This window comes from Melospiza georgiana, chromosome 2, assembly GCF_028018845.1.
Source record: "Melospiza georgiana isolate bMelGeo1 chromosome 2, bMelGeo1.pri, whole genome shotgun sequence".
Lineage (NCBI taxonomy): Eukaryota > Metazoa > Chordata > Aves > Passeriformes > Passerellidae > Melospiza > Melospiza georgiana.
In genome coordinates, this window is record NC_080431.1 from 62,193,083 (window position 1) to 62,220,357 (window position 27,275).

Here is a 27,275-nt window from a genome sequence, read left to right on the forward strand (position 1 = left end):
TTTCGACTGAGCCTGGTAGCGGGGTCTCCCCTCTGCTCCACCCTCCGTTTAGTCCCCTTTAGTTTGTGCGGTGTGTGAGAGGTCGGGTGGCCGACCGCGTTCCACCCGGGAATAAGGACCATGTTTTCCCTTACAAGTTCCTCACAGTTACCTGTTTATCCCTCGTTATTTTCCCACACCGCCCTCCAGCCATTCCCGCTCCTCAGCCGCTCCCTCCCCTCAGCCATTCCCGCCGCCCGCCGCTCGGGGGCGCTGCGGGGCGCACGGCGCTGGCCCCGCCCCGCAGCCGGCGCGGCCCCGCCCCGGAAGCGCAGCCGGAGCGGCCACCGGCCCGGCTCTGTGGCGGCGGCGGGAGGGAGGCGGCCGCGGCCAAGCGGGCACCACCGCCATGGAGCACATCCGCACCACCAAGGTACTGCTGATGCTGCGGCTCGGCAGCGGGGGTAACTGCGCGGTCGGGAGGGCCCGCCCAGCCCGGCGCAGCCGCTGCGCTGTTGTTTTGGCTGCCTCCTGCTGTTCTGTGGCCGGTGCCGCCCCGCGCGGGGCTCCGGAGCGGCCCGCGCCGCTGGAAGGGCTGAGGGATCTGGGCGTGCTGCTCAGCGTGGCCCCGTGTCTGTAATAAGGGGAAGACGCTAAAAATCCCGGTGTGGGGGTTTTGTGGTGGAGTGGGGAGCAGGATAAGCGAGCTGGGAGGGGATTGCGTTTGTTTTGTGTGCTCTGTATATGGTTCCGTGCAGCGTTTTCTAGTTTTGGAGGCAAATCTGTTGTGAAAACAACCGATTTGTTTTCTCCTTTTTGAATATTCCAGTGTGTGTTAAATACGCAGGACATCATTGCATGTGTAATGTGTTAGGCTATTAAAAATACGTCAGCTAAGCTGTAGCTGACATTTTGGACTTCTGTGACTTTTATTTCCTATTATTAGTGTGTTAGCATTATTTGTATATTGAAGATGCAAAAGGAAGGTCTCTCTTGTTGTGGCTAATTTTTTAGTGAGTTTTTAAGTCACAGTTTCTATAGAATTAAATTTCTAACAGTGCTTTTCTCACCTTGCTCATCATCCCTGACTGCAAAGGTTGCTGAAAAGACTCCCCCTGTCTGTAGGCTCCTGGGAATTGTGATTATTTCCTGAACCTGGCAGTCTGACTTTAAAGTTGATTTATAGATATCTTTAGAAGAGGAGCGTTCATTGTTCCTGTCCCAGTACTAGATTCACAACCAATAATTACATAAAGGAAAGGGCTTTTAAATTTCTTGAGTAATAACTTATATAACTTTTATATAACTGTGTATAGCTGCTTTTATTTTTCATATACATGTGTATATGTGAAACAGAAAGAAGGTCTTTGATGAAACTATCATTAGTGACACTTTATTAGTCTGAAATTAGATGCACTTTATTAGTGCATCATGCTGACAGATTTGAGATAAAGTTTCTTTATCAGCTGTTTATTTACAAACATGAAAGTCCTTGTTTGGAAATTTAATATTGTATTGTTAGAGTCAGTAGCTGATTCCAAAATGAAAGCTAGACTAAAGCCAACAGATGATCAGAGTATCTGTTTAAGTTTCAGACCTGAAATTGACACTAGAAAGGCTGCAGGTTGCTGATTTCTTTGTGTCTGCAGCTGATTGTATCTCTGCATTGTGTTTTTGGGGCACTGCTGGGGAAAAAATACTTCGTGTAACAATAGAAGTGAAGAGAGAAATGAGCCCTGAACACAATTTGTAAGATACAAGACTTACTACTTGAAGCGATTGTTTTTATAATTCATATGAAAAAATTATGCATTCTAAAAAAACAGTAAGAAATAGAGTGATATTTCTTATGGTAAGAAATAGAGTGCTATTTCTTTTGTTACAGCTGTGTTGCTCGCTTAGCTTTTTGCAAGCTGTTGGTTTATCGAATATCCAGATAGATGAAAATGTGTATTGGCAAGCATTAGAGGTATAGGAAGCAGGAAAAGTAAAATACAACCTGCACTGTGGGTCTTGAAGATTCACTTTGTGTGTAGGTTCAAGTTGGATCTCATGCCAGCTGTTCTGAGACATCCCTGCTTTTTCTAATCTGACATCATTCCTGTTTTTTCAGTTTAGTTAAGTCATAGTGAAATAAACTTGAAACAAGAGTGCAGTCTTGCACAGATTAACTGCTGTGCAGGGCAGCTGGTATCCCCAGGAGAAGGTGATGGAATAGTTTTTGTGTCTCCTCCAATTTCAGTTTGCTGGGAATGTTGAAATTGAAATTTCTTTACAACTGTCCACACAGGTATCTGAAATTGAGTGTAGCTTTTTGGGAAATTAAACTGTCCAACAGATTTTATGTTGAATAAGGAAGTGAGGTCAACTTAAAAATCACTTCTGAGAGTTTTATGTTTAAGTAGCAACAAATGATCACATTCAGTTTATTAAATGTGATGGTGAATTAAAGAATATGTGTTTTTTCGATGAATCTTGATAGTATCCTTAAGGGTATTTTAAAGCAAAATGTGGTAGAAAAGGCTGAAAATTCTTCAGTCAAACCTGTTTGCATATTTGAAGTCAAATGTGTATTAATGAAAATACTGCTGGATTTCTTTCTCCTGGATATGGAAAGTTTTGCTTAGTTTGACTGCTAAATTAAATCAAACAGCAAAAGGAAAAAGTGTGTCATAAGCTGAGTACCCATTTAATCTGATTTGAGTCAAGTTTAAATGAATCTGTCATCTGTGGAGGCTGAATCTAACCCAGTTGTCATTAAGAAAAGTTTATCTGTGACTTGGCTTTCAGAATTCTTGTAGACTTTACCTAGGTAAGTGGAAGTTGGAGCACTAATGCCTGTCCTCATCTAATGTAGAAATGCAGCTTTGAGGAGAGCTGCCTTATTGCATGGCAGAGAAGGAAAGCTCACATGCCAGGATTTTGTGGGGGGTGTTCCTGGAGCAAAGCTGGGGCAGTTTCTGTGCACTTCTCGATTTGCTGGGGAGGTGCAGTGCCAGGTACTGGAGCAATTATTGCTGCACACCTGCCCAGTATGGATTCTGTGCTTTGGCTGCGGTGTATTCACTTATGCTGCTCTAAACCTGAGGACTTGGTGGTTTCAGCATGATGTAGTTTGGGTGTACTGATGCTTCTAGTTTCCAATTTTTTGCTTTCTAAACTGAAATCTGGAATATTATCATAGTGCTGACTTCTAGTATATATTTGTATTTCCTTCATTCTGCTTTATATTTATTGTTGTTTTTTCAACTTTTGAAAGCAAAATTAGGCCTTTCTAGATCGTAAGAAATACTTCATTTTTTTTCTGTTTTGTATGTGCTTTTAGTAGGTAAATACATCTGTACATAAGAGTTAAAAATGGCTTAACACCAGCACAGTAGATGTGGGTTCTCCTTGTCGCCTCTTCTGGGTGCTGGTCTTGCTGGTGTGGAAGTTTTAGGAGTTGTGCCATGCATTTAATGTAGCACAGAGCTTTAACTTGGCATTAATGAGCCAGTGCTGCCAAGAAAGAGAGGAATGCGTGGAGATAAGCCATTTGCCACACTCCTTTCTTGTTCCTGCACGCAAAGAATCGAGTAATGCTCGTTTCAAATGGAGCACTCTGTGGAGCCCAGAGTTAGGAGGGGCAGATAAAATACAGGCTATCTAGAAATAGCTCTTATTTTGAAATATTTTCCATAGGATTGAGATAACAGTGTTGATAGAATGCCAGAAGGAGTTGTTGGCCCTTGTGAGACTCAAGCGTGAATTATTTGCTTCAAATGCCAGCACAGTCCTTGAATTTCTAGGAGCTTTTTTTGTAATTATTAGTAGAATGCTTACATTTCATTAAGAATGCATTTTGACTAAAAGGCAAGGTTATAATAATACTGATTTTTGAAGCTGGGGAATTTATAAAAGACAGTACATAGCTAAAATGGAAGTCAGGTTTATGGCATTGAGTGTGAAGACAGCTAATAAAGCATGTTGCTGAGATCAGCTGTTAATTCAGTGCTGGCATCTCAATACCAGGAAACTGTTAGTGTGTGTTTGCTGTGTTTTGGAGAAGCAGCCTAAAAGCTTAGTAATTATTAATTCTTATTTTAGAAAAAACTGAAACAAAAAATAGCTCAATGCTTTTTATTGAAACAGAATATTTGAACTAGTTGGTCTCAAAGCTTGTGACCACTCTAGTTTGGCCTGAATAGCCTTGTGTGTGCTGCCTTATGTTTCCTACCATTTTCAAAATTATTGCACCAACTGACAAAACCTTTGCTAAGTTGTAATTTAAATTCTGCAGAAATTCAAACTTAACTTTTATTCCTCCCTCCCCTTTTTTGTTACAGGTAGAGCAGGTGAAATTACTGGATAGGTTCAGCACGAGCAATAAGTCACTGACGGGCACTCTGTACCTTACAGCAACTCATCTGTTATTCATAGATTCAAGCCAGAGAGAGACCTGGGTAAGGATAATGAATGCTTGTGGCTCCAAGGCATGGGTCCTCCAGATACATTTCTTCTCCCTGATCTAAGGTTGAATTTGTTTACTAAAATGTTCTTAGCTGTTCTTTCTACTTTCCTCCTTCGCGGTATCATAAGAAGTTAATAATTCACAGGTTATGCCTCTTGCGTGACGCTGCTGCAGTTGAAATCAGGTCATGTTGAAAGTTTTGACTTTTCCTCAGGCTGCTGTAATTTCTTCTGTAGCTTTCACTTGTATTTCTGAATGCATGTGTGGTGGTTTTCTTTAAATAACTGACTTGCACCATGATTCTGAGGCAGGAGTGGGAGACTCATACATAGGTTAAGCATCAGGTTTAAAAGTTCAGAGTTAACTTACCTTGTAATTAGATTCTGTCTAGGTTAAATGAGATAGCAAAAATGCTAACATCTCAGGTTTGGGCAATATTGAAGATTACATGCACTTTTTTAGAGCAGTAAGCAGCTGTTTCTTCACAAGTATTCATCTCTGAAATAAAGGGTTTCAGATGGGGCAGCAGCTTCTTGTTGACCAGTACCAATGTTGTGCAATCAAAACTGGCTAGTGCAGTGTTTCCCATTAGTTTTTGTGCTAACTGCCCTGGTGGCACACATTTGAACATCAGGCTGTGGCTCCCATTGGAGTCCAGCCACCTGACTTGAGTAAGTGCCTTAAGTCTTTCATCCTCCAGGATGAAATACCATCTCCCTAGCTGTTGTTAATTTTTTTTTTCCTGTAGGTGTATTTTCCTTGATTACCCTTAATCCTGTATCCTGGGTATCTAAGTGCCTCATGGTGCTTTCAAGAAAATTCGTTTTTCTATTACTTGTTCTTGGATACAAGGTACACCTTTGTGCAAACCAAACTGTTACTCTTTCATACAAAATGGGGTTTTGGGGACAGCATGATTCAGAAGCATTGCTTGCTTGTGTCTCCCTATGCACTGCATTAAGAGGTTTCATTTTGGGGAAATTGAACCCATACTCCAAGTACTGCATTTCTGATGATAATGCAAGTACCAGGTACAATTATTATAATGGGTTCAAGATAGTCTCTTTGGAAATGCATATTTGGCAGTATAGTTTTCAGATGCCAGTCAAATTCTGATCAATGTTTAAGAGGATTTGATTGCTTCAGTGAGGTAATTGAAATTCTGTCAAGAACATCTTGTTCAGTTGAGGTTATGTATCTGTGCCTTTCTTCCCAGAGTTGAACAGCTGTTACTTTCTTTGTATTTACCTAAATCTTGTGTAGATTTGCCACACATAATAAATCTGTGGAGGGCTTCTGTATGTCCATTGCTGTGACGTGCTGTTAAAGTGGTCATAAACATTTAGCTGAGAAACTGTCATGTTTATCTAATACAGTAGATAATACAGGAGATGTTTTTCTTGTCTTTGTTCTATCCGTACCTGTTAAATACTGGAATTTTGAAATCTTCAGTACATTGAATTATTTTCCCTTACTTCCTTTATTTTGTCTGAAAATTCTGAAGTATGTTTCTGTAGATCCTTAAAAAATATAGATATCATGTCTGGACATTGCCTAGTGAGATATAAGCCTATTAGTTAACAAAGTTAAAAGAAAACTGAACAATTACAGTGGAGTTTTACATCTCAGTTTTGCATTTAGAGGGACACTTCAGAATTATAGAGGAGAGTAACAAAAGTTTTATACATTTAATATTAAAATGACATTATTGGATTTCTGCTTGTAAATGTATTTCTTTTTATAACTGGCAGACAAAATTAGTCAAAATCCATATTCAGCATTGTTTAGTGTGCTGTCTTGCATCTGCTGAAGTAGTATGCTATTCTTATTTTCCTCAGCCTGCTTACTCTGTGAGTTTTTGTATGTCACAGATACTTCATCATCACATTGCTGCAGTGGAAAAACTTCCTTTGACTACTTCTGGCTGCCCCCTTGTCATCCAGTGCAAGAACTTCAGGATAGTTCACTTTGTTGTACCCAGAGAGAGAGATTGTCATGACATTTATAATTCTTTGCTTCAGCTCTCAAGAACAGGTAATCCTTGTAGCTGTAAAAGACTTTGCAGTATATGAATGGATAACAAGCTGGGGTGTGTGTGTGTAAACCAATTATCTTTTATTTATTTTTTTTTAAACACACATTATATAAAGTCTCATGTGGGTTTGGTAATAAATAGAATTTTTGATTAAATATTAATCTGCATAAAAATTCAGAAGCTGCATTGTCTGGCTTTTGTATGTCAGTGGTGCTCCTTAACAGAATGAGAGATTCCTATGTGTTATTTTGCATTTCTAGTGGTGTTCCAGAAATTGTGAATATAAATGTGTATAGACTCTCTTAATTGTGTGTTCCATCAATTAAAAACCCACTGAGCAAATCAATTTTTACTAATTTCATGCAGTTTCAAAAATAAAGTTGAAATTTGATGTTATAATAACATTACCAGTTTAGCTTTACAAAGATTTCTGTCAGTAGAGTCTTTTGCATTTTCTGCCTTGTGTTTAGAACAGTGCTAAATGTCATCTGTCACAAGTAAATAGCCTACTAGGAAAAACAGAGTTTTTGAAAGCTTTTATTTTTTAACGGAAACTTTAAACTTTAAGGTCAGTAGATGTCAATTTTAGTTCTTGCCTCCCAAAACAGTTTGTTCTTTCAGATCCTGTGAAGTCTTTTAATAATTCTGCCTTTTGCCTTAAGTTTGTCAGTCTTCATTTTGTGGCCCTTATGGCTTTAGAAATGTCTGTTCTGAAATAGGTCAAGCACACTCAGAAAAACTTTCATAACCTACTTCTGACTAGGTATCTGTAATTATCAATTAACTGTAGGATAGTTGCAGAATAGATATTTCAGACATGTCAAGTATCTATTGTTTAGTCTTGCTTCTGTGAATCTTGAGACTTTCTCCCCATTACATATTCTTTACCTTTTAGCAAAATACGAAGACCTGTATGCCTTTTCTTATAATCCTAAACAAAATGAATCTGAGCAAGTCAAAGGTTGGCAGCTTATTGACCTAGCAGACGAATATAAGAGAATGGGAGTGCCAAATGATTACTGGCAGTTGTCTGATGCAAACCGTGATTACAAGGTAAGTGTTGTAATGGAAGCATGTTCTGCTCTGCGTCTGTTTCTGGTGAGGCCTATAGAAAACACCTTACTGCCAAATCACTTGGCTTGCTATATGAGCACAAACTTGCAGGTACAGTTAACTCCTTAACCAGTGTGCAATCTCACAACTTCCTGATTGAAGGTTTTCGCAAAGCCTCATTGAGAGAGTGTGTGTGTATGGATGCGTGGGTTCTTTGGGATTGTTTTGAGAGATGCTTACCTGTTGGAAGCTCAGCCCCACTGATTCTGGTGCTCTGCAGCTTTGTGATGTCTCTCTCAACTGAGCAGGATTCTACTTCAGCATTTTGCAGTGCTGGTTGTGGTGGTGTGGCTGATTCTGAGATTAGGTTTCATCTTACTTTGTAGTCCGGAAGCATTAAAAATGAGGGAAATAATTTCAGTATTTTATTTGAAACACATTCTACTGCAGAGTTGCATTCTTTAGAGTGAATGCTGGTATGGTGATGCTTGGATGTGTAACTGGGATACCAGTTTGTACTACTTTCATCCATGGCTTGTCTCCTTTGAGTTGTTTACATTTATATAAAGAAACATGGTAATGTTTATCTTTTGTGTCTTAATTCATCTTACATCTTTCTTTCAAATTGAATACAATATAAAATTATGTTAGGCTTTGTGTCTTGCCTATAAAATCCTTTCTGTGTCTTTCAGGTTTGTGAAACCTATCCTAGAGAACTTTATGTTCCCAGAACTGCAAGCAAGCCCATAATTGTTGGTAGCTCCAAGTTCAGAAGCAAAGGAAGATTCCCAGTGTTGTCATATTATCATAAAAACAAAGAGGTATAGTGTGACTTCCTTTTGCTGTAAAAGTGCTGAAAAGTATTTCTCAACACTTGACAGTAGTTCAAGGGTTGGTGAGGAGGTTCAAGTACAATGACTTGTATGGAAGGGTGTGACTCAGGATAACCCTGAATACAGCTGACAGGAGTGGTGCCTGACAGGATGTGGAGTAAGCCTAGCCAGTTTAAAATAAATCCTTAAGTAATCTGTTGACTCTACTGAAGTTTTCAGAAACTAACATTAAGGTAACTGAGGATAGCTGTCTCTTAAGGGATCTGTCTTCCTTGATACATCAGAAATAAAATATGTTAGGTCAAAATGGTAGGAAAAAAAACCCTAAACAGATAAAGCAACAAAGTAAAAATATTGGTTCTTCAAGGAGTTATTTGCAAGGTAAAAAAACTCTACAGGGTAGGAAATAAGATTTTGCAGTGGTTGGTGGAAAGCAGCATGTACCCGTCTCAGCTGTGGAAGGACCCTACTGTCACCTTGCTGAGTTAAAGAATTTTTCCATGAATGTGAAGTTACTAGATGGATTTGAACATAATTATATCATTATTTGAATATTGGAAGATGTACCTGATACCTTCTGAAATACAACATATCATTAAAATGACATTACAAAAATTACATTAGATGATAACAAATTGCACTTGCAATAATAAAATCATGTCTGCTTTAGTAAAACCACACATAATTCATTCTGTATTAAGGGAGTAGCTTGCTTTCCTAAAGTATCATTTTCCCAGTCTGTACTTTTGTGAGTTTTTATGTCAGTTATGTAAACTGATACCTTGCCCATGAAGATAAACCTGAAAACCTGTTTTGATGAATATTTAAATTTAAGTTGTAGCTACTGTGTTTCAGGGTTTCCAAGGAATGTACTTTTTAAGCACCTGAACTTTATTCAGGAAGACCTGAACTTTATTCAGTTTGCTGGTGCTCTCTGCTGAATGAAACAATTTATTTCAGTGTCTTTTGAGATTTTGCTAAGCACTTCAAGTACACATATTAAAGTGATGCTGATTTGTTCTTTGTTGTTTCTGGCAGGCTGCAATTTGCAGATGCAGTCAACCTCTCTCAGGTTTCAGTGCCAGGTGCCTGGAAGATGAGCACATGTTGCAAGCCATCAGTAAAGCAAATCCTTCCAATCGCTACATGTATGTCATGGACACCAGACCCAAGGTACATACTTCTGGTGCTGCAGACAAGCCTCTCCTCCTGAATATTAGAGTGCAGGGATACAATGTAATTTTGAAAATTTTGGAGCCAAGTAGGAGTCCATCTTGAGCAAAAATGTTGTAAAAATGAGGTTATGCCTCTCTGTTCTGGTGTTTCGATTACTTGCTTTCTTAAAGAAGGTTTAAGGTTCAGCTGGACAGTTGAACCTGTCCCAGTAGTCAGTTAGAATTCTCTGAATATGCTGCTACACTTTGAGAGGGACATTTAAAAATATGCTTAAATCATAGTTAAGAAGTGAACAGTTGAGTGGGATCCAGATAATTTTGATTGTTTGAAATGAAATTCAGGAAATGGTGAGCTGTGTTGTGGTTTCTTTTGGAATGGGAGAGTACTATGTTCTGTGTAAATGATCTATACAAACTGTCTCAAAAGTGAGGAAGTGGAGGAAATTCTGTTTTGGCATTTTGAGGTCATCATAGAATGGCTTGAGTTAGAAGAAGTCTTAAACATCATCTCCAGCCTCTGATGAGGTTGTTCAGAGCTCTGTCCAATCTGGCTTCAAACACTTCCAGGATCCACAACTTCTCTGGGCAGTGTTTTCCAGTGCCTCACCATCATATTTCATCACTGTCTAATTAAACTGAATTCTGTTATTTTATTAAGTTATGTTATTACCTGTTACAATGTATGGCTGATTACCACTCTTTAGACTCATCTTCATTTCAATTAGTATTAATTTCACTCAGTACAGGAGCTGAAAATGTCTGGGTCTTACTCTTTCCTTTGCATGTGAGATGTTTTTAGTGTCTTTACTCAGAAATATTTGGACACAAAAAAAGGCTTATTAGTTAGGAATCTGGAGAGGAGAATGGGAATTACTAAAGGCATCTTTCAGATATGTCAGCTCTAAATATAGACTATTTTTTAAAAATATCTATATACTGTCCTTTTCTTATACTTCTTTCAAGCTGATTTGTCACAAACTATATTAGAGTCTGTTTATACTATGTGCTCTTTTGTTTTTTCCCAATGTGTTCAATTGAAATTGCTTGACTTTTGCTTCTTAATTTGATTTTTTATTCCAATAATGTTTTTCCATGGTTTTATTTTCCTCTTTTAAGCTTAATGCAATGGCTAACAGAGCTGCTGGGAAGGGCTATGAGAATGAAGACAACTACTCAAACATTAGGTTCCAGTTTGTTGGCATTGAAAATATTCATGTAATGAGATCTAGCTTGCAGAAACTTCTGGAAGGTATGTTTTAACTGTACTAAAATAGTGTATTTGAACACAGGGTGTTTTTCTGAAGTCTTTAATAATAGGTTACAAAAACTGCATTGGCATTTCTATGGTTTATTCCAGCTCTGTCTTTAGTACCAGTTTGATGTGCTTTGTGGTAACGAATTACCTTAAACCTCAACCTTCAAACTGTAAACCCAACTGAATGGAGTTATTCTGAGAAAATTGAATGGCAAATATGTCTTCAGTGAGTTTGTTAGTATGTCAGTGAGAGACTCCTTTGTTTTCCAAGTGTGTGCCTGTAGATACATTTTCATTTACAGAATATCAGTTCTTCTCCAAGGGGTGCTTTGTTCCGCAGAATTCACAGCGAGCATATGGTCTGTACAAAACTTGAGCTCTTTGACTTGGTGAGCCCCTTGTGTGCTTGTAGGTGTTTGTAGAGAAGGGGGCAGGGGGAAAGGTGAGCCACTTCACCACACCACTGCCTGCCTCCTGGTGGAGAAAATGGAGAGGCAGAACTGTGTTCATAATTCTGTTAATATTTTTTAGGTAGACAGCTGAGAGAAAATTTAAGACATTTTGTGGATTCTGAGATTAGAATACAGTGGCAGAAGTGAGGCTTCCACACCTGACACACAATACATGTGTAAGTGCTTGGCTTCTGGAATTAAGCAAGTATTTCCAGAGACACAGAAAGTTTACACTTATATGGAAGCCTGTTTTGATGAAGACATGCTGTTACATTGATCAAGAAATCTTACAGACTAGTGGTGTAATCTTTATTTTCATTGATCCTGGATGTGCTGCTAACCTATTCTTCAGGCACTGTGCATGGAGTCTTGCTGAGCTTTGATAATAGGGATCTGCCTGATTATTCCTGCATGTGTTTTTCGTGAAGAAAAATTGAGAAGCATGATCCTGAGCTTGAGCTTTTAGATTTTTTTTAGATTTTTCGTAATCCCCCTTTCTCTTACTAATACATTCAATTCTAGGAAACTAGCTAATAAAACTTGATTGTTTTGATTTTTTAAGAAGCCTGCTCCTGTGTAATAATGTCTGATGCAGAAGTGTGTGCATCACACAGTAAAGTTTCACAGACTTCATATTCCTTCCTTTTGATTTGGCATCCCACCGGCAATACCTACTAAATAGTATTGTAACTGTAACTTTATTTAAGGATATGGAATATGTTTTAGTTTTTCCTTGTGTGAAGAATTGGTTTGTTTAAACACTGTTGAACAAAATAATGAGTAATCTCTATTGTTTGTTTTCCACAAAAGTTTTTTTTAGTGAATGAATACAGTTGTTTTACCTCTGTTCATTCTGTATGTTTTCTTAGAGTTTTGCTGAATGCCACTTTAGAAGTAGGAGCACCTTCAGGGGTAGAAAGGACCCTTAAAATTCAGGGTTGTCTGCAATAATTTACTCTTCAGCCCCTTGCAGAAATGTGCTGTCAGTGGGATGATCAGGAATAAAATGCCATGAAAATGGTTCACAACTTAAAATGAGGAAAATGCCATTTATCTTCCGTGTACTCACTTTCCCTGAATGTGCTGGACTGAATGTTCTCAAATGAGAGCATGATACCAATGATGCTGTTTGTTCAAGCACCACTGTAACTGGGACTGCCCTCAGTTGTTTGGGCTTTTTATAACAAACAACTGTTACTCATTGTTTGGTGTGTGTCCTGCTCCTTGGCTCTGTGTCTGTCTGCCGGATTTCTTTCAGAATCTGCAAATTCCACTGGCAAGCTGAACGTGAGACAAAATCCTTCCCAACATCCTTTTGTAATGGGACTATATCATGGAGTATGCTAGTGGGGTTTACAGTGTAGTAACAGCTGAATTTTGGATTCAGCTATTAATTAAATATCTTGCATGCAGTGGTTCAAAACTTTTCTGAAATAGTTTTCTTCAGTGTAAATGTGATGACTCTACCGATGAGCAGACTACAACACTCATGGAAGAAACTTGACATAGACTTAAGTTTGTAGCTGTAACACTAAATTCAAAGTTCACTTTTTATATATTTAAATTAAAATGTTACATAACAGAAAGGCTTGAACTCTGATAAGCAAAAAGGTTTTGGGTATGTCAAGAAGGGAGCATTTCCACAGAAAATGTTTGGGGAGAAGGCTAAATAGATGTTGCAATCTGTTACATATATTTTGATGGTGGAAGTGTGTAAACTGAGTGGGTTTTGTGAGTTATGTAGAGTTTTCTGTATAGGGCAAGGCATTATCTAGGTTTTTTTATTTGTTAAAAAAAGCCTGCCTGCAGCTTTCTGTGCTTCACTCTGCAGGTCTAGTCACCTCCTGAACTGCTGGCTGAGGCTTTGCTAGTAGTGTGAATAATGACAGTCAAGCAAGGGAACATTGAGGTTTTGGGGCTCATGTCCATGTAGGGCTTGTATTTTTTATGGTGGGATCCATATGGGCAGAACTATCTTGAGTCCTATTTATTGTGGAGTAGCTGAATTATCTGACTGGTACTATAAATGGTACCATAAATCATCCTTCACCTTTTAAAAGACCATAAGGAACTAGAAAATAACTTTTTTTTCAGCATATAAGACTTGGACCAGTACCAGTGCATTTGATTTAATCACCAACTAGTATAAAAATGCCTGTGTTAATTCACAGAAATGGAATCTAACTCTTGGGGCTCAACATATGTGTTCCTATCTCTGCCTTCATTTATAAAAATATAGAAATCTAGCTAGGGAATTACTAGTTGTGAAATATTTCTGCCAAGCTGAAAATTCTGATCAAAACCAGGTTTTGACAGCAGTATCTGGGTGAAAACAAACTGAGGGCTGGAAGCCTGTTTATCTTCTAGCTGGAAAGCTTGTGCTGTAAATCTTAAGTTACAGAGTGTGTAGGTGTGCTGCCATACCTCCAGACATGGCTTCGCCTGTCCAGTCCCTTCTCTACAGAGGTTTTAATTTCCTGATACTTGACTATTTTCAGTTTCTTTCCTTTACCACAGAGTGGTGGATATGTTTGTGTACTGTTGTGACTGATCAAGTGTATGGAACCACTGGTATAGAGAATGACTTGGTCCTTTCAGCTAGCTCACATTCTCATCTATATCTATTTTCTCCATGTGCCAGATCTTTTGGAAGCAGAACTCTTGCCTAATGGTGCCCTTCAAAGACAGGGGAAAGCTATCTTGCTTTTACTTCTTTTATTGATATTACAGACTAACCTTCAAAAGTTGGTCTTCTCTCCTGGGGTTTCTTGATGTTTTATTACCTCATTGTGCTGTGGTTTGCTAGTTAGTTTTATGGATGATGAGGATCTGTGGTGCTGCAATACTTATTTGGAAGCCTGTCATTTTTCTAGTATTCAGCAGCACCTGGCACTATGAATCTTCCTGAGCAGTGGGGAGTGTGCCAAAACTTGTTTGACTGAGAGCTGAGAAACATCTAGTGCAGATACAGGAAAGCTCTTGGAGACAGTGATTTGAGTTCATAACCTTCCTTATATCAAGGGACTTGATTGAATATGAAGCTACATCACAGAATTATTTGGTGAATTTTGTTCTCTGCTTTTGCTGCTGACTCACTTCCTTCCATGGCCAGAGATAAAGATGATTTGGCAGCTGTTGTATTCCTACTGCTGATTTTCATCTACAGAACCTTTTTATTTTCATTTACTGCCCAATGCTCTAGAATCATTAAATCATTTAGGTTGAAAAAAAGTTTTAAGATCATCAAGTCTAGCTGTTAAGTGTAGTGGAAAGTAGGCTTCTACTGTAGAAGAGGCAGGTATTTGTGTAGCTAGGAGCCTTGGGCGTCTTTTCTTAGAATTACACATAGCTGAAGGTATGTTCGCGGAGTTTTTTAATTCCAGAAGTTTGTAATGTTTGAATAGTAAGATAATTGTGTGAGTTATTACTCAAAATTGTACAAGAAACAGGCTATCTGTCTTACATGTGAATTGGTTCTATGTGAGAATCTTCCAGTCTACCTCTGCATCTCTTGCTGCTACACTGCAAAGCATCTTTCCTTTAATTCCTTGCTCTCTGAATTGACATTATTGTTACAGGATCCAAGTATGTTAGGTAAGAATGATAGAGATCAGTCAGAAATGCAGTGTGTCAAGTGTGAAGGTAAACAAAATTTCAGTGGATTTCATTCGGCCCTGTGTTCTTGTACTGCACTTACTTTATTCTCCTGTGCAGGGTGGAGGGGACAAATCTCTGGCAGTGTGACTCCTCTGAACTGTGTCTATTGTCTGGATGCAGCTCCTTCCCTACTAGTAGTACTAATTAAGTATTTCCAATGAGCCTTTGGCATTTGCATTGCCTTCTCTGGTGACAAGACTAAGGCTTCCTGGTAGGAATAACCAGTGTATTTACTTGGAATGTTATTTTGTCAAAAAACCACAAAGATCTTACTCTTGCAGCTCATGGTTATATTGTTCTACAGAGTTGAATTCTGACTGGAGAACATTTTTTAGTACTCCTCCCTTAACCATTTGATTAGAAATCTTTCAGGAAACCACCATTCAACTTAGAACATAGGGGATTAGATACAGCATGCAATTATTCTTCTTTCTCCATTGCAGGGTGTAGGTAGCTACAACTGCTTAAGGCTTTTTACCTCTTGGTTTCTTTCAGTCAGTGGCACAAGAGGTTTGTCTGTCAATGACTTTTTGTCTGGTCTGGAGAGTTCTGGATGGCTGCGTCACATCAAAGCTGTGTTGGATGCTGCTGTCTTCCTAGCCAAGGTAACTTGCATGTTGCTTCTTTCTTTGGTGGAAAGTTGACTTCCTACCAGAAAAATTATGCTTAATATTATGTAATGTGTAAAATTCTGCAGCTGACCTTTTTGGAGATAGGTGCTTAGTATATATACCAATACATCTAATATGCTGGTTAAAGTATTATGTTTTTTTATGATTGGAGATGTTAAACATTCCAGCCAATGTTCTGGGATTTTTTGAATGCTGTTTGCTCATCTTGTTGGGAGACAAAGGGATTCTTATGCTTCCTGGTTCCCTAGATATTTTTGAAAAGTGTAACCAGTTTGGTGGTGGATGGAACAAAGTATTATTTAGTATACTCTGAAAAGTGGAATTGGGGCAGTAATTGTAGAGCAGCCAAGGTGGCTATGCTGACTTCATTTGGCAAGGAAATGGGATTCTGTGAATAATTCAGAGGAACAATTGCCTTTGCCAAGCACTTAGGAAGCCAAGCGCTTGATCTGATGGTAGTGGGTAAAGAAAAAACCCAGATCTTTGTTTTTGCTAGGTGAAATAACAAGCAGTTATCTCAGTTAAAAGTGGGTGATTGTCCTAATGATGACCCTCAAAAATGTCTGAGCCAACAGGAGCTGAAGCTCATGAGCATTTCCTAGGCCTTTACTTTTATGTGGCATAATGATGAACGAGTGGTATCTTTAATGATGAGTTAATGTTGTTTGGGTTTTTTTAAATCTGTACTCAGTAATGTATAATCTAATTATTGTTCGGTTTTCTTGTAAATTTAGTTTTATAAGGGGGAGAGAGAGAACTGGGAATGCCTGTAGAGGTTAGTTTATACAGAAATGGTACTGGAATTTCTTTTCAAGGAGTTTTCTATACTTCTATGGAGAAAAGTTCATACTTTCTGATACTATTAAATCTTTTCCTCATAGTAAACATTTTTCTAGGTTTGTTAAATAAGGTGGCCTATGGTATGAGTTGGAAATAAATATAGATCTTTAAAATTTATTTACTAGTTTTTGACTTCTGTCTAGAAGAAAACATTGTTTAAGAAACAGCTGTGTTTTGCAGGCAATAGCAGTTGAGAGTGCAAGTGTATTGGTGCACTGTTCAGATGGCTGGGATAGGACTTCCCAAGTTTGTTCTCTTGGAGCTCTCTTGCTAGATTCCTATTACAGAACAATCAAAGGATTCATGGTAAGTAGACCATTGCAATGTTGAGTTGTTCCTTGGTAAAGAAAGGCTGTAAAAAGTTTGAGTGTGAAAGGGAGCAAATGTACTGGTTTTTTTGGTTTTTTTTTTTTAGTTTAAAGTGTAAAGTGAGTGTTGCAGTATATTGATAAATGCTTCATACAGATATGCTTTGCTACTTGAAAAAAAATCTTTAAAATCTGAAAAATTGAAATACAAATAGCAAATTGATTTAGTCACCCTGCAGAAATGTTGCAATGGTTGTCCTTTGCATCCCAGCAAGTCCCTTATCTGTGACATAGAAGGATTCCAAAGTGCTTATGTGAGGTGGTGCACATACTGAATTACAGCAGCTCTGTGTTGCTGTAAAACAACATTTTTGTCTGTCTCCAAAACAACATTTTTAAAATCTGAAAATGATAATTCCCACAGTGATAGAGACTTAAATATGTCTAAGCAATCTAAATTTCTTCATCTTTTTATATTGAGAGAAGAATTTAATTACAATTATTCCAAATTTTAGACTAGGAAAATCAACAGTGTTCTGCAATGACAAAGCAAGGTGTTATGGGAACTCCTCAAGGATAAAACTAGTTCAATGTATTGTTTAGATCTAACTGCCACAAATATTACAAGCACTGAAAGTGAAGTTGAGGAAGAATTAGAAGAGGATTAATTAGTTGTTAATAGTGAGAATCTCTAGGGAAGTAATTTAATCTTTTTGGGTTTTGATTAATCCTTGCTTTCAGTTAAATTTCTGTGACAGTCCTTTGTTCATTTTGGTGCTTCATAGTGTGACCAAAGTGATAAAAGAAGATAGTGTTGATATGAGCAAACTTACTGTTATAAATGTTAGAATATATTATGTGGTTTTATGTAAATTATGATAGCAGGCATGCAGTACTAACAGTTTTCTTATTCTTTGCCATAGAAAGTTAATAACCTACTAGTGAAGTCATGCAATATTTTTTCTTAAAATTCAGTTACCTGATTAGCAAGTTGCTTAACTTTTTACTAGTTTTTTACAAATGTACTTTGAGAATCTTGTGAAAAGCTTCCAAGAAAATAAAGAAGTTACAAAGTGATAAATAGTTGTTTCTATTGTAACTTACTCAACTCGGATTTAAAGTACAATATATTGATAACCTGTGGGGTTAGTACTGTAGGTGTAAGATTGAGTAATGTTTTACATGAGATTTTGGTTTTTTTACCCTCTAGGTCTTGATAGAGAAAGACTGGATCTCCTTTGGGCACAAGTTCTCTGACAGGTAGTTCACTCCTCTGATGTAGTAAAGTGTGTAACAGCAAACTGAGCTAAGTATTCTTAAACAAAAGGCAGCTTGTAGATGTTGCATTTCTAGCCACACTGCACCAGTTCAGCGATGAGTAAGCTGTTTTCAGTACACAAGGCACTTCTCCTGCTGCCTTCAGTGTATTGCAGTTTATACCTATTGGATAATTGATTTATATTGCAAATGTAAATTTTCAGTGCTACTGGTGCTTGCTTGCAGAAGTTGATGACTGCGGCAAGGTCTGCGTGAATGTATACACAGTGCAAAACCAATCTAAAGCTATGTCCCAGCTGTTTAGGCAATATGAAACACATAGTTTTGGTATCTTTAAAGATAAGTTTGCATTTATGTTTACTTTGATGGTGAAGTCACACCTACCTTTAGAAGTCCTGTATGTTAAGAGTTCTGTTTTTTCCCTTGATGTGCCTGTCATCAGCTATGACAATAGCCTTGCTGCTATTTACTGCTTATTAATTTGCTTTAGCTGGTAGACTCCATATGTTGACTGTGACAGTATTAGACTCAAAGGAACTTAACTGTCTTATGTTGCTATTTTGTACTTAATATAGATGTGTGATTACTTATAAGTCAGAAAAACAGGTCAAATATAGACTTATTTCTATTCAAAAATTGCCCCAGTTCTTGGAGTTAGGTGCTCAATTTCCAAATCAAAGCTAGCATCAAATCAAGGTGCTGTCATTTAAAAACAATTGCAGCTAAGACTTTCTTGATTTCTAACTTAAACCAGTTTCAGTCTGTTTGTGGAATCTTTTTCAGATGTTGTCAGCTGGATGGTGATCCAAAAGAGATCTCGCCAGTGTTCACCCAGTTTTTAGAAAGCGTGTGGAATCTGACCGAGCAGTTTCCACAAGCCTTTGAGTTCAATGAAGCTTTCCTCCTTCAAATCCATGAACATGTCCATTCATGCCAGTTTGGTAACTTCCTTGGAAACTGCCAGAAAGAACGAGAAGAGCTAAAGTAAGCAGGCACATTGTAATGTGTCTTTTGTTTGTTCTGGCAGACTAAGATCTTCCATGAATCTTCTTCATTTTAGACTCTGAGTAGAGGAAGGATTGGTAGTACTGAAATCTGTGTTGAACTGCATCAGGGAAGATGGGTGAAGACAGCCTTTCTAATTCTGGTAGAAAATCACATAATCTTTTTCATAGGGAAATTTAAGGTTTTCCTTCTCATCTGTTTTTGGGGTTTTTTTCCCCTCTAAAAGTAGGTAACCTGAATTTAGGAGGTATCATGTAATTTCCTCTCCCAACTCTTTTTAGCTAACCTTACAATTCTTGCCTGTTCAAGACCACTCATTTAGAAGTATTAGTAGGATATCTTCAATGCATTTAGCTGGAAAACTTCTGTGAAGTTTTTATCAGTTCCTCTTGCATTGTATTTTAAAAGCATTTGTTTCAAGTAGGCAAAACTTGCACATCATAAGCAGTTACCTTCTGCTTGTTTGCTTGCAGTCAGTGTGTTGACCTCTAACTTCTTTTGTTTTAAGACTAAAAGAGAAGACCTATTCCTTGTGGCCATTCCTGTTGGCTGAACAGAAGAAATACCAGAATCCTCTGTATAATCCGGACTTTTCTCCAGAACTAACGCTTTTGGAGCCTAATACAGTATCATTCAATTTTAAGTAAGTTTAAATAAGATACATTGTCTTTTCTTCAGCTCTGTCTTACCTTGCAAACCTGAAAGTGTGTGTTTTGTGTAGGTTTTGGAGAAATATGTATCATCAATTTGATCGAAGTATGCATCCCAGGCAGTCTGTGTTCAACCTTATCATGAATACAAGTGAGCAAAATAAACAGCTGGAGGAAGACATTAAAGAACTGGAAGCTGTAAGTATTACAAAATTAGTGTGTGCCCTTGTGACCTGTTCTTCAGATTATAGTTGTTGCAGTGCTGCTGGTTTTCACCTGAATGTCACTGCTGTATGGCCTAGCACTTACTCTGTGGGATGGTGACTTGGACTTTCACTGCTTGTTTCTATGATGAGTGCTCTAAGGCACTATTTATTCTGCTTTATTAATGAGCTCTGTGATGTAAAAGTGCTACTAACAAAGCCTTACTGAAGGCAAGTTTCACAGAAGCTCAGCTTGCATTAAACTATTTTGGATAACAAGGTATCCATGTAGCTACAGCTGTGTTGCTAAAGTAAGGAGACTGAAAATGTTTTATTTCTATTATAGCTACTAAAATGGAAGCAGTAAGTATTGTTCTTCTTTTAACTTCATATGCAGGTGCATGCTGTTGTAAGTCATCATAATTATGGGTGATGTGCATTGTAATGGTTTTATGAAGACAGGGCTTAATCCAGAGATCTGATGACTATAATTGACTCTTAGGTGGTGGAGTAAACAGCCAGAAAAGGCTGATTGATACTTCTTACAGTCAGTTAAGGTGCTGAAACTTCAGAATAGTGCCTTTTAAGGAATGCAGAAGTCTTCTGATAATCAGTTTTAATATTTGTGTGTGGACAGAAATGGTAACACAACTCCCGTATATGATGTTGGACGGGAGAGGGAGGGGAAGTACAGCTTTTCTAGGAGGAAAGATTTTATTAGACTGATCCTACTGTAAAGTAATAAATGCAGGTCACTTAATCTAATACTGTTTCAAATCTTAATTTTATATTTAAAAAAATTTATACAATTGAAGCAGCAAGGTGAAGAAAACTCAAAAAACAATCTAAAGAATAAGCAAGAGGAAAGTAAAGTCTCAGCTCTGAATTTTCTAGAACCTCATTCCCTGATATTAACTTCACCTGAGCCTACATTTGTCACTTGAGAGATCGTGAGATGTAGTTTTTTGAAATCCTGTTGTCGACTTTGCTACTGCTGTTTCCATCTATAAAAAGTTGATGCCAAGAGACACCAGTCTTCTGGATTTAGTCTCAGTTCTAATGAAATGCAAACAGATCAACAAACAAATCTGTTCAGTTAACTAGTGTAACCTCCCAGTTACTGGGTGAGTGAGTTTGGATTAAAAACAAAAATGAAGTAAGCAAACAACCCAAACCATGTAACTGAAAAATCCCTTCATCCTAATCTTTCCTCTTCTCTTGCTCATGCTGGCAGGATACATCCTTTTCTCTTTTCCTGTGTTTTAGCTGACTTTTTTTAGAGTATTCATGCATTTGAACAAACTGTATTGGCATTTTTTAGATCTAAAGGAAAAAGTCTTTTAGAAGGTTTTTAGGAAAGATGGAAGGGCTTTGGATATCAAGCTGCTTTTTCACTAAGATACTCATGGTCTTTAAGAGATTGCAAGATCCCTGCTTGCTAGAGTGCCGAGGTCTGTCTTCCTCTGCTTCTACTCCAGAAAGTATTTCCATCTTGATAGCAACCAAACAAGAGGCAAGTCTGGAATAACCTCTCCTTCTCTGGGGATATTAATAGGCATTCTTTGTCTTCTGCCCTTCTGCAACTTTAAGCCAGCAGTGCTTGTAGCATCAGCAGTAAACGGTGGGGAAGAAGCTGGGGTCTGTAAGAGTTCTGCAGACACCGAGTTGGCCAGCAAAAGAAGGGGATGCATTTCCTTTAAAAGCACAGTATCATCAGTAAAGAGTCATGCCTGCTGTTGGTAACTGTTCATTGTATTTCAGAAAATAAAGCAGAGAAACGGGCGGTCAGATGTGGTCCTTGTGAAGGAGCAGGAGCAGACGGCTCCTCCTGCCCCCGTGGCACTGAAATCCCCTCCGTGCTTCCAGAAGGAGCAGCCGCCGGTGCCGGTGAACGACGCCGTGCGAACCATAGAGGGCAGCAACACCGCAGACAATCGCTACAGCGAACTCGTGTCCGAGTTCTCCAAAGCCGAGCCTGCCGTTGTCAGCTTGGAGTACGGAGTGGCCAGGATGACCTGCTAATTGACATCTGGCACTGTGTTCTTCTAGACTGATTAAATGGAGAGATGGGCCATTTTCAGGATGGGTCTGTGCTGCATGACCAAAGCACGATTTGTATATCAGCAAGTTTTGATAATGTAGACTAGAACGGCATGCTAGTTGTCAGGTGTTTGCTGTTCTTTTAAGGGGGGGGGAAAGGATGTAGTTGTCTTTTTGAAAGAAATAAGGGGCATTTGGTAAGTAGTGACTGAAAATCAAGGAATGTTATGTCTTTGGACTTAGGTCAGTTTGCACTAAATTGATTTAAATAGTAATATTACTTTATTCAGTATAGGAAACCACAGATGGTCTTTCACAAATTGATTTTATTTGGACAAAAAAACTTGAACTTTCTATTTTAGGAACTGAGGCTATGTGTATATATCTCATATGAATATGTATTCCCTTGCTTAGTGTCACCCAGTACTAACTTTCAGTGTATTAAGTGCCATGGAATAGTATGACATATTTAAAATCATAAATAGTTGGCCTTAAAACTGTCAGATCAGTAATTTTGTCCTTTACTACTGCAGTCTACCTGGCTCTGTTTACATTGTATTTGCTCAGATTTTTATATCTTTAAAACAGGACTGAATACAAAGAATGAAGCATGCCTAAGCTGGCACAGCCTTTCCGCAAATAGCTATATGAATGTTAACTGATCACTTGAGACTGTGTGTTTTTTCTTCCATTTGCTCTGTTGTTTAAAATACAATAGATTAACCTGATTTTCCTCTCTGGCAGCTCAGTAGATTGAGCATCATTAAAGCTGCAGGTTGTCTGACTTTAGGTGTTTTGATTTGTGGCAAGGTATTTAGGTGTAAAATAAGATATGCCACATAAGAGAACAAAACTAGCCAATAACTGAATAATCAGGTTTGTTCAGATTGTTTACAGATTGTGTGCTGTGCAGTTGTTCAAGGTACAAGAATGCAAGCAAAACTTTTGGAAAAAGTTGTTCCCAAGTTAAAAAAAGTCACATGTGTGAAGATAATGAGAAACCGAGTGCTTCCTAAATGTTTTATTAGAAGAAAACTTTGGTTATTCGTGAAAACCCTTCTCATCTTGTAAAAACTTGGCCAACCTGTGCATATTTAAAGTAATTTTAGTATCTGGAGATTTTTATGTATTTGGAGAGAGGACAAAAATGTACTTCTAGCAGGATGCAGTAGAGATCATGGAACATAAGAAAAAAGGGGGAAATTGACAGTTTGTGTGCTTAACTATGTATCTGTAACCTTCTGGTAAGGAAGAAGGTTTTCTGAAATTTGTCTTATGATAGATTTTCTGAGCAGGTAAGAGAATTAGGAAGAAAAATATTGGTGCCCAGTTCTTAAGTAGAGGTATGAATTATAAGTTTGAGTATTAAGATTCCTAATTATGTTAGATTAATGCTACTAATCATTTACATCTCGATTTAAATAATTTTTGGTTTCAAAGGAAAACAATTTCATTCTCATCCTAATCCCTGAAGTGTGTTTTGTCACAATTACTGGTGTGCACAGTTTGACGTAATTTGGCAGCATTTCCCTCTGCACCATATTGGATCCAGGACTCTTAGGAAGGCCAGCATAGGTCAAGATCAAGGTGCACTTGTGGAGCTGTCTGGGAGAAACCAGCTGTGACTCTTGTATTTGGCTAATAGTTCACCCATTTCACTAATTGAATTTTGAAACATAAGCATTTTTATTTTCAAAGATATAAGCATAGTGTCACATTTAAAATATATTATCCGCTTACTTAAATACATTTAGAATGTCTCCACTACAGGTTTTGATAGTTTCTAGTTTGCACAAGTGGTGCCTTACAGGGTTGCAGCAAGAGAGGTTTTTGTGCCTTGTTATTTATTGTCTCCCCTTCTCCCTCACCTTCTGTATTAAATTTGTTCTGTGGTTTTCCTTTGTAAAAACATGTTGTATATTAAGCTTGTATTATATCACAGTAGTGAAACAAACTTATTGCTGACAATATAGGTAAGTGTTACCAAGTACCAAGTGTACTTGTTTTAATATTTAGCTGCTCTGGTGTGCCATGTACACTCTTCCTATTTATTGTTTATAGTTTATAGACTCAAAAGATTATATTAAGCTTTTTTGCAAATATTGTTGTATGTTGTTTTTACTTTAACAACCATCGGAGTGCCCCTGTATACAAGGGTTTTGGAGAGAAGAACTGTTCCCTTTCAGTACTGTTACTTGGAGTTTGTTTCAGTCTTCAGGTCCTTTTTGTTGACAAAATTCACTTCTTAGGGAAAGGAACTGGAATGTGTTTTTATTTTAAATCACGGTAGGCATGTTAAGTCACCTTTAAAATGCCATAGAACTGCTCAGGCACTGAGCTTGTTTCTTGATCAAAAAATACAATACTTCCTGATCTGGAGTAAATATTTTACTTCAGTTAATATGTAAATAGAGTTTTATAAGGCTGTTTTGTAGAGCAACCACTTTGTAAGGTTCAGGTAGCCCTGCCAGCTCAACCCCCAGGGTCACCAGAGAGGAAGGTTCCTGCAGAGAGGCATCTGTCTCTTCTCATTTGCTGTTAGACCCAAGCCAAAACTACCTAAAGCACATGGGACCTGTGGTGCAGTGAATAGATGGTAGTCAAGTGAGCTCCCACAGAGAGCTTGGCAGGATGGCCAAGACTCAGCACACTGGGGCTGTTCTGTGTCCTTCAAGAAGGATTAAAAAAAAAATCAAGTAAGTTGACTATAAAATTGTGACAGAAGCCTAGGAACAAGAAAGAATTTGAATTCTAATTTCAGTGGATGAGCTTTTTCTTCATCACGAATATGCTACTCCAAGACCAGTTACATACTGAAAGGCACCTCATACAGATCAAAATAATGTGCAGAACTCTCTCTTTCAGGCTGTGACATTAGTTTGTGGTCAGTATGCTCACCAGTTGATTGGGAATATCATGTCCCAGACAGAAAGTTGGTGCATGTGATTCTGCTCCATAGGTTGCAAGACTTTGGCATCAGTCAGTTCTGTTTGTCTTAAGGAAGTCTCCTTTGGTGAAGTTTTTGGGTTTCTACATTCTGTGCTTTGCTTGATCTTTTTTCTTTTAATGAACCAAGCTGATAGTCTCACCTGAGAAAACTGATTTCACTTTTGTACTCCAGGCAATTTAAAATACTTATTTCATTACTACCAAAAGAGTTGGGCTTGTTTTTTGGGAGGCTTGCTAGTGTCATAAGGTATTCTTCAATTTTAAATATCCAACTGTTCTGTTTTGTAGGGCGACTGCCAAATCGACAGACTAAGAAATTAATTAGGCAACACTGAACTGAGCCTGTGCATTTTCTACACATGTCCAATTACTAGTGACCTAAATCTAGGGCAGAAGCCTGAAGTCTGGAGAGTCCTTTTAGAGAACTGGAACAGCAGTCCTTCCATAAAACCACACATCCCTGTGTGGAACAAATGCCCTGATAGAATGGCTTTGCAGAGGGAAAGCTAGCACAAATCAATCTGTGGCAGTTTTATGTAAACTCAGGTAAGCACAGTGGAGAATGCTTTGCTGGGAAAGGTGATGTGTTCTTCCTCTCTAGTTGCTGTTTTCCTGAGGCCTTATAATAACATAACACATCAGCAAATCTCTGAGACAACTTACTCCTCCCATTCTGGTAACCCAAGCACAAAGCTGGCTGTACAGCTGGGCTGAAGTGGGGCTGGGGTAGCTTGGCTTAACTACTGTCCTCTTAAGGAAGTGATATAAATAATATAAGGAAACTCAATGTTAAAATAGCACAGGGCACATGCTGTCAACATCTGTTCTTTAGAGTGCTGCCCTGCTCTGGAGCAAGTGTGACTGGCATAAGGGCCTCTTGTAAGCATGATTGCTTTCTAGTTAAAGATAATCTGATTTCAAACTAGATCATCCCCCCAGTGGTATTTTTAGATCTTTAGGTCAGAACCTAAAGGTTGCTCTTAAAACTCCTGTTTATTTGCTAATAGTTTTAAACCTGTGGCTGATCATAGGCTAAGTGTACTGGTTGTGAAACCTATATTAACCTTTAGGATTAAATCTTTAGATTGAAGTCTGCTTGGACTTGCTTTCACCATTTATGCCACACTTTCCTCCTAGTGTTGCTTATTGTGGTGTTTGACATCAGTCAGATGTAATGGGCTTCTTAATGCTGTGGATGTTTCAATAACCTGAGAGACTGTGGCTTTCTTCCACTGCTCTGAAGGCTCACATCAGCCTCAGTGGGCAGTGTGAGTGAACTCATGCTTGATCTAGCTAGCTTGACCTGCCTCCATGTTAAATAACACTGAAAATCAGCACAGCATCATCAGTCAGTGGTGCAGCTTCTGTACGCACAATAGGCTTAAGGAAAGGGATCTAGCTGGGGACCCGTGTCACAGCATGTAGCAAGGAACAGGACACTGCAGGGCTATGACTCATAAAGTAGAAGCAGTAAAGCTGTTCTCATGTCCAGCAGCAACTCAGGGACTTGAGGTGAGAGGTTAGAGGCATACTGCTTCTGAGATTGCTTTCCAGGTCCCAGAGAATTTAGTGACCTGGTCTGTGAATCACCTCTTTCTGACCAGTTCTGTCCTGGCATCGAGGAGCAGAAAATGTATATGGAACTGTGTTTCTTAATCTACTGGCTTCACGTAATGATGTCCTGATGGTGACGTTGAAATTGGAGCACAATATCTTGTTTATTCTTGTTTGTATTTTAACTCTTGAGGTCAGTTGCATACTGTGTATAACTAACTGAAATTATAGTTTTGGCACACACTGTTTTCCATGTTAATGACGAGCATGTACACATCTTGTGCTTTGTATCTCTGCATATATTTCTGCTGAGTGCTATTCTGCAAGCAGGCAGCCTTGGTGAAGTCCCATAATGCTGCTCCACCAAGCATCCTCATTACCTAGCACTACAGATTGCTTTCCTTGCTCTGTCTTACTATTGCTCTTCAGCCTTACAGTTTATCTTTACAGCTGTCTGTTGACAATGTCCCTTGACAAGCATCTTTCAATTGAAGGAAATGGGTTCAGCATTTTCTGTCTCTCAGGGATTTTTACCCCTGAACTAGTGAACTTGAAAAATAGTGCTTACTCTCCCCTTTGGGGCTTCTGAGTGCCTGTTGACTTCCACAGTTGTTTTGGTTACACATTTTAAATTCAGATGTGGCTATTTTAAATAAAGAAATTAAAATTTAGTCAAATAATAGATGTGACAAAGAGAAAGAGAATTTTTCATTGTAAAATATCTGGAAAGACTGGCTGTTTCACTAACATTTATTGCTCTATGTAATGCTTTCTGTAAAAGTCATTTATCTGTGTGCTGGGATCATGCTTGATGTATATTCCTGAAGAAACTTTAGCAAATGGAATTTTGTAACAAGTATTTTATTTGTATGTGTTTTCAAAATCCATAAGGCTTAAAATAAAGTGATCTTAATATTGCCAATCTAA

The 27,275-nt window shown here is 38.3% G+C and overlaps 1 protein-coding gene across 1 annotated transcript; it reads left to right on the forward strand.

Annotated features, from left to right (window-relative positions):
• The first annotated feature begins 321 nt into the window (after window positions 1–321).
• Window positions 322–27,275, forward strand: MTMR6 (myotubularin related protein 6). Its single transcript, XM_058045357.1, has 14 exons — window positions 322–412; window positions 4,305–4,421; window positions 6,301–6,463; window positions 7,360–7,517; window positions 8,210–8,338; window positions 9,389–9,523; window positions 10,642–10,774; window positions 15,385–15,494; window positions 16,542–16,667; window positions 17,880–17,929; window positions 18,731–18,931; window positions 19,461–19,595; window positions 19,674–19,800; window positions 21,567–27,275. The coding sequence occupies exons 1-14, from the start codon at window positions 389–391 to the stop codon at window positions 21,825–21,827; spliced, it is 1,869 nt and encodes a 622-aa protein (XP_057901340.1). The 5' UTR covers window positions 322–388; the 3' UTR covers window positions 21,828–27,275.